Source organism: Rhineura floridana, chromosome 3 (assembly GCF_030035675.1).
Source record: "Rhineura floridana isolate rRhiFlo1 chromosome 3, rRhiFlo1.hap2, whole genome shotgun sequence".
NCBI lineage: Eukaryota > Metazoa > Chordata > Lepidosauria > Squamata > Rhineuridae > Rhineura > Rhineura floridana.
In genome coordinates, this window is record NC_084482.1 from 118,043,802 (window position 1) to 118,058,058 (window position 14,257).

The window sequence follows — 14,257 nt, forward strand, 5'->3', positions numbered from 1 at the left end:
GCACATTCAACACCCATTTGAAGCACATGAATCCCACCACAGAATCATGGGAACTGCAGTTTGTTAAGAGTGGGGAGAACTATAACTGTGAGGGGGAAATGACACTTCCCAGAATTCTTTAGGGGAAGTCATGCGCTTTAAATGCGAGTTGGATGTGCTTTACACATATTGTGTGAATCCGCTTAATAAATTTTGCCTGCATGTAAATTGTTTTAATTAATTTTTCAAAATGGAAATAAGCTATAAAGTGTAGTGGGTGACCATGGGCTACTCACCATTTCTCAGCCTATCTGCCCCTCAGGATGAAAACAATGGAGAACCATGACTACCCCAAGGCATACTTAAAATATAAAGGAAGTATTGTACAACCATAGTATGCAATTGGATACTTATAGGGACACAGCATGACAAAACTGGGTGGAAGTAAAAGTTCTACACTTAGGAAAAAGAAACCAAATGCACAGTTATAAGATGGGGGATACTTGGCTCAGCAGTACAACATGCAAGAAGGATCTTGGAATTGTTGTTGATCACAAGCTGAATATGAGCCAACAGTGTGATGTGGCTGCAAAAAAGGCAAATGCTATATCAGGCTGCATTAACAGAAGTATAGTTTCCAAATCATGTGAAGTATTAGTTCCCCTCTATTCAGCACTGGTTAGGCCTCATCTTGAGTGCTGTGTCCAGTTCTGGTCTCTGCACTTCAAGAAGGATGCAGACAAACTGGAACAGGTTCAAAAGAGGGCAACAAGGATGATCAGGGGACTGGAAACAACGCCCTATGAGGAGAAACTGAAGGAACTGGGCATATTTAACCTGGAGAAGAGAAGACTGAGGGGAGATATGATAGCACTCTTCAAGTATTTGAAAGGTTGCCACACAGAGGAGGGCCGGGATCTCTTCTCAATGATCCCAGAGTGCAGGACACAGAATAATGGGCTCAAGTTGCAAGAAGCCAGATTACGACTGGACATCAGGAAAAGCTTCCTAACTGTTAGAGCCATACAACAATGGAACTAATTACTAGAGAGGTAGTGGGATCTCCGACACTGGAGGCATTCAAGAGGCAGCTGGACAGCCATTTGTCGGGAATGCTTTGATTTGGATTCCTGCATTGAGCAGGGGATTGGACTTGATGGCCTTATAGGCCCCTTCCAACTCTACTATTCTATGATTCTATGAAAATATTTATATAAGCATGACTATCAAATATGTTTATTTATATAACCTGTAAAGATATTTATAGTGCAATCCTATGTTTGTTTACTCAGAAGCAAGTCCCAATGTATTCAATGGGGCTTACTCAACCAGGGAAAACTGCAGCCTCAAGTGATAAGGAACTTGTTCTTTTAACAAGTCCTTTAAGTTGAGAGCTTATCCCAGTCTGCGTCTGTGTTGAAATTGCTTTTTAATATGTTTTTAAATTTTTTCTTAAAAAAAATGTTTTTAAAGCTTTAAAAAATGTTTTTAAAGATGTTTTGTTTTAATATATTTTAAAGTCTGTTTTTATGATTTTTAAAGTGTTTTTAGTGCTTTTGTTTGCTGCCCTGGGCTCCTACTGGGAGCAAGGGTGGGATATAAATAAAATAATAAAAATAAATAAATAAACTTCATTCATTTTTTAAAAAAATGAGTATTAGTTTCCTACATAATAAAAACTGTGATAAACCCTGCCTAATTTCTTTAAAAATAGGGTTGGAGGGAGAGAGATTTACAACACAAACACAAGTCTGCACTTTAGTCACAATCATGAAAGGGCGGGGTTGCAGCCAGAGCTTTGAAAAGTTACTTTAAACTACAACTCCCATCAGCCCCAGCCAGCATGGCCACTGGATTGGGCTGATGGGAGTTGTAGCTAGAGCATGATCTGTTTAAAAAAAAGTTGTGCAGGGGGGGTTTACGTTTTGGTGTATATCTCGGGAATTAGACCACCTAGAAACTTTTTTTAAAAAAATTGAAGCGGAGAGTCCAGAGAGTAAGGGGTGGTAGCCAGAGAGCCGGAGCCCCCCCCAAAACCAGAGACTCCAGCTGAAAACACACACACTGGGGCACACACACACACAAATCATCGTCACTCACCTCCACAGCTCTTCGCCATTCTGCCTTCCTTGCCCTGGCTTTTTCCTCCGGCGTCCATTTTTTCCTCTCAGAGTCAGACGCTAGCAGGCTCCCCCTGCCTATTCATCTCTTCTATCGTGCCTCCTAACACAGATCACGAGGGAAGAGACAGTCTGCGCAGAGGTCCAATCAATGTGAGGCACATGTCTTGTGTTAACCAATCACAGCCAGGAGCTGACTTCCCCTTGTTCCCGCCCCCAAGTAACGTCCAACCTAACGTGGAAACGTTAAAGTTGAAGCTGAAAAGTAGGGAAATTACTATTCGTTCCGTTACTTGCCAAATGTAATGGAATTACCCACTCGTTATTTAAAATTGTAACGAATTAAAAGTAACTCATTAAAAATAACGAGTTACTTCCAAGCTCTGGTTCTGTTACATTAAGAGGGAGACAAATATAGAGGAACTACCAAACAGTACTTCCTTACATTACTTGCCTTCAGAAAGGCTGTCTAATTCTTTGCATTTTTTCTGTTCAGCATCCTAATTATGCCTGTGAGGCATTATCTGAATGAGTTTGCATTCCAGATCAGAGCATTCAGTGTTCCAACATACATTTTGGGAAAATGAATAAGAACTTGGCTATTATGTCAAGAAGACATACTGTTTTTGTTCTCTACTCTGTGGTATTGGTATAATGAATTACAGTAGTGAATGCTATATGCATTTCCAGTTATATTTGTTGTTGCTATGGGCCTTCAAATCAATTATGACTTATGGCGACCCTATGTATCAGCGACCTCCAACAGCATATGTTATAAACCATTCTGTTCAGATCTTGTAAATTCAGGTCTGTGGCTTCCTTTATGGAATCAATCCATCTCTTGTTTGGCCTTCCTCTTTTTTCTTCTCCCTTCTGTTTTTCCCAGCATTGTTATCTTTTCTAGTGAATCATGTCTTCTCATTATGTGTCCAAACCTCATCATTATGTGATAACCTCAGTTTCATCATTTTAGCTTCTAATGATAGCTCTGGTTTAATTTGTTCTAACACCCAATTATAAAACATGTGTGAATATTTAACTATGAGTTGTTTTTAAAAGATGCAATGCCTGCTGTGATCCATTACTGGATCTATTACTATCGCTTGAGGTTCAAGTGGCCTCGGTGGCGAAGACTGCCTTACATCAGCTTCGGCTGATGGTCAAGCTATGATCCTGTCTGGGCAGGGATAGCCTGACTTCTGTTGTCTATGCTCTGGTAACCTCTAGGCTAGATTACTGCAATGCATTATATGTGGGGCTTCTTTGAAGACAGTTCTGAAAGTGCAGCTGGTGCAGAATTCAGCAGCCAGATTGCTCACCAGGGCAAGACTGTCTGAGCACATAACACCTACTCTGGCACAACTGCACTGGCTACCAATTATTTTCCAGGTTCAGTTCAAAGTGCTGCTTTTGACCTATAAAGCCTTATACGGCTCAGAACCCCAAAACCTCAAGGACCACCTCACCCCATATGAACGAACCCAGACCCTGTGTTTGGCATCTGAGGCCCTTCTTTGTGTGACCCCTCTGAGGGAGGTGCAGAGGGTGGCAACACAAGAGCAGACCTTCTCAGTGGTGCCCCCCCTTTATGGAATGCTCTCCTCAAGGAGTCATGCCTAGCACAATCATTATCTATTTTTAGGCACCAGATAAAAGCATTTCTCTTCTCCCAAGCATTCGGCTCCTAATTTTGGAGGGCTTTTGGAGTGCTCTTGATGTTATAATCCCTTTTAGGTGGTGAGTTGTTATATTTACGCATTGTGTTTTTTAAATTTTTAATTTGTTTTAGTTTTTATATTGGTTTTAACTTTTTTATTGATTGTAAGTCACTTTAAGTTCATTTTTGTGTAGAAAAATTACTAACAAGTGTAATGAATAACAACAAACAAACATACATCAATGGCGTCTGTGTCCATAGCATCTATTGGACTGGCCTTCCAAAAAACATACAAAAATGTTGTAACATAATAGAGATTGCATACAACTTGACATGAGAAGTTGTGTTTTTATGTTATGACAGGGATGGAGAACATGCGGTGCTCCAGATGTTGGACTTCAGCTCCCATGAGCCCCATCCAGCCTGACCAATGGTCAGGGATGATGGGAGTTCTAGTCCAACAACATCTGGAGGTTAACAGTTTTCCCATCCCTGTGTTAGGACATCAGATATACATGTTAAGAAGTTAGGACCAAACTATATGTGGCACCATTAGCAACTGCAAGAATTTTGTTTTAGGAGTAAATAGCAGATGGAGGACGGGGGGCAGAAGAGAATGCAGATTAGAACACTGGCAAGAGGCAAGAGAGGTATAGGGTGCTTTAGCCCTTTGCTCTTACCTGTAGCCCCCCCTCACATATATCTGCCATTTGCATCAGGATGAAAGTCCTCAATGCTACTCAATAAAAAAGCAAACAATATTGCACAGTACATTTGATTAGTTACAGTTTTATATCAGAGAAATTAAAGCACAGGAAGAAAATAAACCAGTATAATAATATTAATAGTTATATTACTAACAATAAGCCTTCTAAACATACCATTTCTTAGCTACTTTTAAGCAAGACTTACTCACTTAAAACATGTCAAAACCCTACTGAACTTTTGAGAGAGCCAGTGTGGTGTAGTAGAGAGCCAGTGTGGTGTAGTGGTTAAGGTGTTGGACTATGACCTGGGAGACCAGGGTTTGAATCCCCACACAGCCATGTAGCTCACTGGGTGACCTTGGGCCAGTCACTGCCTCTTAGCCTCAGAGGAAGGCAATGGTAAACCACCTCTGAATACCGCTTACCATGAAAACCCTAATCATAGGGTCACCATAAGTCAGAATCAACTTGAAGGCAGTACATTTTCCACTGAACTTTTGGAAGGCGGTAATTTATTTGACCCCCTCTAGGATGCACACCTTAACGTGGTGAAGGGGTTTGAGAGTGTTGAAGAAGCTGAGAGCAATGCCATCAGGTGTCTAGACCAAGAGGCTAGACTCCTAGCAGGGGCACCCAAGGCAGAATGTTTGAAGCTTTAACACCAGACTAAGATGCATCCAAACTCAAAAGGAAGGCAATGGTAAACCACCTCTGAATATCTCTTACCACAAAAACCCTATGAACAGAATATCCAAAATGCAACACAAGATAGTGACCCCAGGTCAGAAGGCACTCATCAAGCTACTGGGGAAGAACAAACGACAAGTATGAGTAATGCTGTGACCAGTGGCATCACTAGGGGGGTGCGGACTGCACCAGGTGACACCACCAGAGGGGGGTGACTCTCAGCTTTAATAAAAAAAAATTAAGTTTCTAGGTGGTCCGGTTCTTGAGATATACATAAAAACGTCAGCCGCCCCCCAGTGGCATCACTATGGGGGTGCGGGGGGTGCGGACCACACCAGGTGACACCATCAGAGGGGGGTGATACTCAGCTTTAATTTTTAAAAAAATTAAGTTTCTAGGTGGTCCGGTTCTCGAGATATACATAAAAAACGTCAGCCACCCCGTTAAATCTTTTTTTAAACTACTGTATAGCACTTTGTAGCTTTAACCCCGCCCATTCAGGATTGCAGCCAATCAGTGAAGTGTTTGTTTGACCTGTGGCAATGTCTAGTAAACCTCATTGCAAGGCCAGAAAATGGTGGTTCCCCCCCCCCGTTTATCTGAAAATCTCATAAATTGGGTAAGTATATACATTTCAGTTTTTTCCCCTCTTGCGTGTAGGAGTCAGATCCTGGGCAGTGTTTTCAAAACCTTCCCAATACTTGCTTTTGTGGGGGTAAAAGCATTGCTAATCCCATATCTCCAGAGTAAATCCCATTGAATTCAATAGGATTTACTTTTGAGTAGACAAGGTTATGAATGTGCTGAAAATCAATGGGACTTTGGAGTGAATGTAAAAAAGAATTGTGTTTGTGTTGTCTTTCTGTCCCTCCCCTCCTCCAGTCCTATTTTAAAGCAAGTAGGCAGGGCTTACTTAAGTATTACAGTTTTTATTCTGTAGGAAACAAATACTGATTTTTTAAAAACTAATACTGATTTTTCTGCAATGACCAACTGGTTTGACAATAAACTATTATATGGGCTGTATGTATTTATACATCTGCAGTGTGTAGTCTTTCCAACAACCCTGTGAGGTAGGGTTGGAAACCAAGGCAGCTCACAACAAGAAATAAAGCCATTTAAAATCCAATAACCATAAAGCAAGAATAAACAGTTGGAAAACAGCCTAAAGAGGCATGATTCTGAATCTTGGGTTGGGTGAATGAAGTTTATTTATTTATTATTTGATTTATATCCCACCCTTCCTCCCAGTAGGAGCCCAGGGTGGCAAACAAAAGCACTAAAAGCACTTTAAAACATCATAAAAACAGACTTTAAAATATATTAAAACATCTTTGAAAATATTTTTTTAAAGTTTTAAAAAAACTTTTTTAAAAAAGGCTTAAAAACATATTAAAAAGCAATTCCAACACAGACTCAGACTTGGATAAGGTCTCAACTTAAAAGAACAAGTTGAAAGAACAAGTTCCTTATCACTTGAGTCTGTAGTTCTCTGCACACTTCCCAGTTTGAGTAAGCCCCATTGAATACATTGGGATTTGCTTCTGAGTAAACAAACATTGGATTGCACTATAAATATATTTAAAGATTGTGTAATTCATAAACATATTTGATAGTCATGTTTATATAAATATTTCTTCATACTGTGTCCCAATAAGTATTTGATTTCACATTATGGTTGTAGATGATTTTTTCCTCTACATTTTAAGTGTGCCCTTCTTCCTGGGGGTGGTCATGGTTCTCCATTGTTTTCATCCTGAGGGGAGGATAGGCTGAGAGATGGTGAGTAGCACATTTAAGGTCTCTTCACCTCCCCCCCCTTTATATTTGTATTTATTTTATATTTCTCCAATATCTTCCCCTAGCTGTTTTTATGTATTTTAAATATTTTTAGTTTAAATAAATAGGAAATCATAATTGTGAACCTCCCTAAAAGCAATTTACCTATCCTTATGTTTTGGCAAAGTGATGGTGTGAAGGCATGCTGGTAGAACAAGAGACCATGTTTGAGGCATGTTACAAGGTGTTTGAGGACTTTGTCACACATTACTTTTTGAGACCTGTAGATTCATGTTGGAAAGAACACGTGCACGTATTGAATGGTGGCTTGGGTGCTGTTTTTTCAGTCTACGCTGCATGCGTAGCGAAGGTGATACATCATCTGGCAGCTAGCTTCATAACGTGAGAATGGAAAACATTTGGATCACCATTCACTTGTTTACTTTTCTCACTATTGAGACCACTTCATATATTACTTTTTCATACACAGAAATTTAATCTTTGTATAGGAAAAAGTATTTTGTAAAATGTGAAGGACAGTGGCTGCCCAGTCAGTATAACCACTGTACAAGATCTACTCAGCCACTGTAATTACCTTTTTGTTTTGAGTGCCCTTTTGGTTCAGGTGTGTATCCAACTTTGATGTGCTTATGGAAGGGATGTGCAAGTAATGCCCCCCTCCCAAGTGTGGAGGCTTGGACAAACATTGTGTTATGGAAAACCAAAGTCTGTGTGAAAGTACATATTTGGGAATGCCATCAGTGTAATCCTAAACACACTTAATAAATAATATCAAACTTGCACATCACAAAATATATTACAATCATGTCCATAAACACCAGGAGGGTAGTCGCCCAGGGGATTTTAGTCCCTCTGCTTTTTTGGGAGCAGGGTCCCTATGTCTCCAAGCATCCTACAGTCAGCATGAAAAGGGAGTGAGTCACTGAGAAGAGTCTTCTAATATGCTTCCTTGCCTTTTCTGCAGATTGGAGCCAATCAGAGTGAAAGGAGGTGAGTCAGCCACTGAGAAGACTCTTCTCAGTTGCTAACGCTCTCCACTTTCATGCTGATTGGCTCCTAGAGATGTTTGTTGTTGTGAGAGAATGTATTAACAAAGATCTCATTCTTAATCCAGGAGCAAAAAAGGGTGTACGTGGCTGTAACTATCATGAAGGGACCCTGCAGCTCTGAATTTTCTACTAAACAACTGATAAATACCTATGTAACTTTGTGTCTGGAGACTTATTATTAAGAATCACTTTCCATAATTGTAAGGAGGTATGTCCACACGCATACATCCCAGGCACCTAAATGAGGGGTGAGAGCAGCATAGGGACATAAGCAGGTGTCTTATTCCAGGGGTTCCCAAACCTTTCTTCTACATAGACCACTTGAAAATTGCTGAGGGTCTGAAAGTATCTGAAAATTTACTATGGGCATATGCAAGATAATTAACTCCCATTAGTAATAAGAGCAAGAATTTGAGCTGTGCATATGATATTGTAATTTAAAGGTGTAATTTTAATTTTGCTAGTTGTTTATGTCACTACTATTGCCATTACATTCAGTGATACATGGGAATTACGATTTACGAGTAACATTAGTACAAAAAACATTACTAAGGATTCTGTATGGTCTGATATGGGAGGAGGTTCATGGGGGTGACACCATGAGTTACCGCACCAGGTGACACCAACCCTAGTGACGCCACTGGCTGTGACTAATGATGCAGTTGGGTCAAAGCTGAAACGAAGCCCAGAGGCTGATGCACACAGAGGCGAAAGGAGAGTCTGGAGTTATACGACGCACACAATAGGAACATAGAATGTGAGAAGCATGAACGAGGGAAAGTTAGAAATTGTCAAGCAAGAAATGGAATGTATCAACATTACAATACTTGGCGTGAGTGAATTAAAATGGATGGGAATGGGACATTTTCAGCCAGGCAACTACAAAATATTTTATGCAGGAAATGAGAAATTAAGAAGAAACGGGGTTGCTTTAATAGTGAGAAGTGATGTAGCAAAAGCAATTAGGAGCTACAATGCAAGGTCTGAGCAAGTGATATCAATGAGATTAAACGGGAAACCAATTAACATAACCATCATCCAAGTCTATGATCCAATAGCAAACACAGAAGAAGAGGAATTGGAGAGATTTTATGCAGAAGTACAGGAAGAAAACACCAAAACAGGATGTGCTGATAATCATGGGGGACTGGAATGCAAAAGTAGGGAACACAGAAGAACTAGGATTTGTGGGGAAATGGGGCTTAGGAGACAGAAATGAACCAGGAGAAAGACTTATTGAATTCTGTGAAGCCAATAATTTGTTTCTTACAAACACATTTTTTGAGCAACCGAAAAGACGACTGTACGTGTGGACATCACCAAATGGTCAATATAGGGATCAAATTGATTATATAATTGGTAGCAGAAGATGGAGAAGTTCCATACTTTCTCCAAAAACAAGACCAGGAACAGACTGTGGTACAGATTTTGAACTGGTAATATCGAAAATCAGAGTAAAGCTAAGAAGAACAACAAAGCAATCATAATGTGCCAAAATACAGTTTAGATAACATCCCAGAAGAATATAAAGATCAAATAAGGATGAAATTAAAAAATGAAATAAAAGGAAGATGGAAGCAATACACTGAAGAACTCTATAAAAGAGATGCCAGGATGACAGATTCATTCACGGAGGAACCATATGATGAAGAACCAGAAATTTTAGAATGTGAGGTGAAAGCATACTAATGGCATACTAATGGAGTTGCTACAAGCTACTGAGACTGAATCTGTCCAAATTTTGACAAACATTTGTCAAGAAATATGGCAAACTAAACAATGGCCCACAGACTGGAAGCGTTCAATATACATCCCAATTCCTAAGAAAGGGGATCCTAGGGAATGCAGTAATTATTGAACTATTGCCTTAATATCCCATGCAAGTAAAGTAATGCTCAAGATTCTACAACAAAGGCTCTTGCCATATATGGATCGTATCACAAACATACATTGGATAATGGAAAGAACCAAGGAATTTCAGAAGAAAATCACCCTGTGCTTTATAGATTACAGCAAAGCCTTTGACTGTGTAGATCATGAAAAACTATGGAACGCTTTAAAACAAATGGGGGTGTCACAGCATCTGATTGTCCTGATGCGCCACCTATACTCTGGACAAGAGGCTACTGTAAGGACAGAATATGGAGAAACCAATTGGTTCCCAATTGGAAAGGGTATTAGGCAGGGGTGTATTTTATCACCCTATTTATTTAATCTGTACGCAGAACATATCGTACAGAAAGCAGGAATGGACCGAGATGAAGGAGGTGTGAAAATAGGAGGGAGAAATATCAATAATTTAAGATATGCAGACGATACCATACTACTAGCAGAAACCAGTAATGATCTGAAACAAATGCTGATGAAAGTTAAAGAGGAAAGCACAAAAGCACGACTACAGCTGAACGTCAAAAAGACTAAAGTAATGACAACAGAAAATTTATGCAACTTTAAAGTTGACCATGAGGACATTGAACTTGTCAAGGATTATCAATACCTTGGCACAGTCATTAACCAAAATGGGGACAATAGTCAAGAAATCAGAAGAAGGCTAGGACTGGGGAGGGCAGCTGTGAGAGAACTAGAAAAGGTTCTCAAATGTAAAGATGCATCATTGAACACTAAAGTCAGGATCCTTCAGACCATAGTATTCCCGATCTCTATGTATGCGTGTGAAAGTTGGACAGTGAAAAAACTGGATAAGAGAAAAATAAACTCATTTGAAATGTGGTGTTGGATGAGAGCTTTGTAGATATCGTGAACTGCGAAAAAGACAAATAATTGGGTGTTAGAACAAATTAAACCAGAACTATCATTAGAAGCTAAAATGATGAAACTGAGGTTATCATACTTTGGAGACATAATGAGAAGATATGATTCACTAGAAAAGACAATAATGCTAGGAAAAACAGCAGGGAGTAGAAAAAGAGGAAGGCCAAACAAGAGATGGATTGATTCCATAAAGGAAGCCACAGACCTGAACTTACAAGATCTGAACAGGGTGGTTCACGACAGATGCTATTGGAGATCGCTGATTCATAGGGTCGCCATAAGTTGTAGTCGACTTGAAGGCACATAACAACAACAATTTATTTGACAATTCAGTATGAAGGGGGACCAGATGTCTATACCTTTCTGCACATTTCCTCATTGCTAGTTGTGGGATTGATCCTTATTCAGCCCTTAAGTTGGCCTATAGCTTGTTTTAACTTTTCAAAGTAATTCACAGAATCATAGAATAGTAGAGTTGGAAGGGGTCTATAAGGCCATCAAGTCCAACCCCCTGCTCAATGCAGGAATCCAAAACAAAGCATTCCCGACAGATGACTGTCCAGCTGCTTCTTTAATGCCTCCAGTGTCGGAGAGCCCACTACCTCTCTAGGTAATTGGTTCCATTGTCGTATGGCTCTAACAGGAAGCTTTTCCTGATGTCCAGTCGAAATCTGGCTTCCTGCAGCTTGAGCCCATTATTCCGTGTCCTGCACTCTGGGACGATCGAGAAGAGATCCTGGCCCTCCTCTGTGTGACAACCGTTCATGTTCTTGAAGAGTGCTATCATATCTCCCCTCAGTCTTCTCTTCTCCAGGCTAAACATGCCGAGTTCTTTCAGTCTCTCCTCATAGGGCTTTATTTCCAGTCCCCTGATCATCCTTGTTGCCCTCTTCTGAATCTGTTCCAGTATGTCTGCATCCTTCTTGAAGTGCTGAGATCAGAACTGGATGCAATACTCAAGATGAGGCCTAACCAGTGCTGAATAGAGGGGAACTGTTACTTCACGCGATTTGGCAACTACACTTCTGTTAATGCAGCCTAATATAGCATTTGCCTTTTTTGCAGCCACATCACACTGTTGACTCATATTCAGCTTGTGATCAACAACAATTCCAAGATCCTTCTCACATGTCGTATGGCTGAGCCAAGTATCCCCCGTCTTATAAGTGTGCATTTGGTTTCTTTTTCCTAAGTGTTGAACTTTGAATTTATCCCTGTTGAATTTCATTCTGTTGTTTTCAGCCCAATGCTCCAGCCTATCAAGGTCCCTTTGAATTTTGTTTCTATCTTCCACGGTATTAGCTAATCCTCCCTATTTTGTATCATCTGCAAATTTGATAAGCATGCTCTCTACCTCCTCATCCAAGTCATTAATAAAAATGTTGAAGGAAAGAACAAAAGATGTTGGAAAGGTAATGCTAAGCAGAGAAAAAGATCAGGCGAAGTGGTCCTGTATCTAGGGCCTCATACAAATGAATGTAGTACTTTGTCTGTCTGGTGTGCCCCGTCACTAAGGTACTTACTACATTGTCCCAGCTTTCAACACACAGCTCGGAGGTTGAGTTTCACAGGAAATTACTTACATTTTAGTATCAGCAGAACCCCACAACGAATAATTAATGATGACACTGCACATCTTCCAGCACTAACATAATTGGTCTGTCCTGGGAGGTTCTGTCTTCCATTCCCCTTTTGCCAGCATGGAAAATTACATAGCAAAATTCTTCAAGACCACAAGAATACTTACGCTTAAGTATCAGCAGTGTCACAATGAGTAGTAATAGTAATACTGTGCATATTCCACTGCTAACATATACGCCTGTCATATCAGGTTCTCCCTTTCTGGAGTCTTCTACTAGTGTGGAAAAATAAATAGAAATATTCTGCAAAAACACAAAATATAGAAATGACCACTCTGAGTAGAAACAGAAAAGTAGTTGTAGACAATAGTATAAAAACTAACACAAGCATTTATGTCCACATATAAGATTATATTTCAAACAAACTACTCAAACAGAAGTTAATTCAAAATATAATTAATACCTTTTTAAAGTAAACTGTTGATCAGACAAAAATTTTCAGTTTTTCGAAACTATTCAGAATCAAATTTATACAAGACTACTAGCTAAGTGTTTTCAGGTCCTGCACTAGATGTATTATGGCTTAGGGCAAAGGAGTTCTAGAAATCTAAACATTACCCTAACTGAGACCCTCACAGGCATACAAATATTTATATTTATTTATTAAATTTGTATCCCACCCTTCCTCCCAAAGGAGCCCAGGGAGACAAACATAAAAATGTTAAAACAGTGCAATTTAAAATAAAACAAGAAATACTTGAAACAATTAAAACCCTTCTTAAAAACATTTAGAACACCTAAAAATATTTTAAAACAATCACATACCCTCACTGTTACTTATTTCAAGGTTACCATGGCCAGTATCTATCAGCCATCAACATAAGAACAGAAGAGCCACTTGCTAGTGGCCCATCCAATCCAGCATCCTGTTCTCAAAGTGGCCAACCAGATTCCTATGGGAAGCCTGCAAGGAGGACCTGAGTGCAAGAGTAATCTCCCCTCCTGTGGTTTCCAGCAGCTGGTATTCAGAAGCATACTGTCTCCAACTTTGGACACAGAGCACAGCCATCATGGCTAGCAGCCATTGACAGCCTTATACTCCATAAATTTGTATCCTCTTTTAAAGCCATCCAAGTTGGAAGCCACCACTGCCTCTTGTGGGAGCTAATTCCATAGTTTAACTATGTGCTGTGTGAAGTACTTTCTTTTGTCTGTCCTGAATCTTCCAACATTCAGCTTCATTAGATGTCTACAAGTTTATTTTATTTATTTATTTATTTATTTATTTATTTATTTATTTATTATCTAGTTTTAGGAGCAAGGGTGTAGTCGTCCAGGGTCTCAGGGGGTCTTAGACCGCTTACTCTTTTGGGATCCAGGTCCCAGCAGGGTCTGTATGTCTCCAGCATCCTATGAGCTAATCAGCATGAAAGGGGAGTATGTTAGCCACTGAGAAGAGTCTTCTAACTTGTTTTCTTGTCCTTTCCTGCTGAGTGGAGCCAATCAGAGTGAAAGGTGGTGATAATGAGAAAGGACAGTCAAGTGGTGACAGTAACAGAAGCATAAAGCAGTATTCATGCCTGGACAGATTATTCTATAATCAGAAGGTTATATAATCTTAGAAGAGGCATGGCTATGAAGGGTGTGGCTGTGACTATTATGAAGGGATCTTGCCCTTCTGAATTTGCCACTGATTATGAGAAAAACTTTTCTCTGTCCACTTTCCCCATTCCATGCATAACTGAATACACTTCTATCATATCACCTCTTACTTGCATTTTCTCTAAACTAAAAAGCCCCATATACTGCAATCTTTCCTCATAGGGGAAGAGTTCCTGAGTAAACAGGAATGTTTTTAAATTAATACTGGGAGCCAATAATAAGGGGGACAGACAAAACTAACTAA

General features: G+C 39.8%; 1 protein-coding gene across 1 annotated transcript in view; it reads right to left on the minus strand.

The window, feature by feature from the left end:
• The window catches only part of LOC133378781 (uncharacterized), a 77,018-nt gene that overhangs the window by 46,557 nt on the left and 16,204 nt on the right, over positions 1-14,257 (minus strand). Inside the window, exon 4 of the mRNA XM_061613406.1 lies at positions 12,519-12,654. Within this exon, the coding sequence (XP_061469390.1) occupies positions 12,519-12,654 (136 nt within the window). The remainder of the gene's footprint in view (positions 1-12,518; positions 12,655-14,257) is intronic.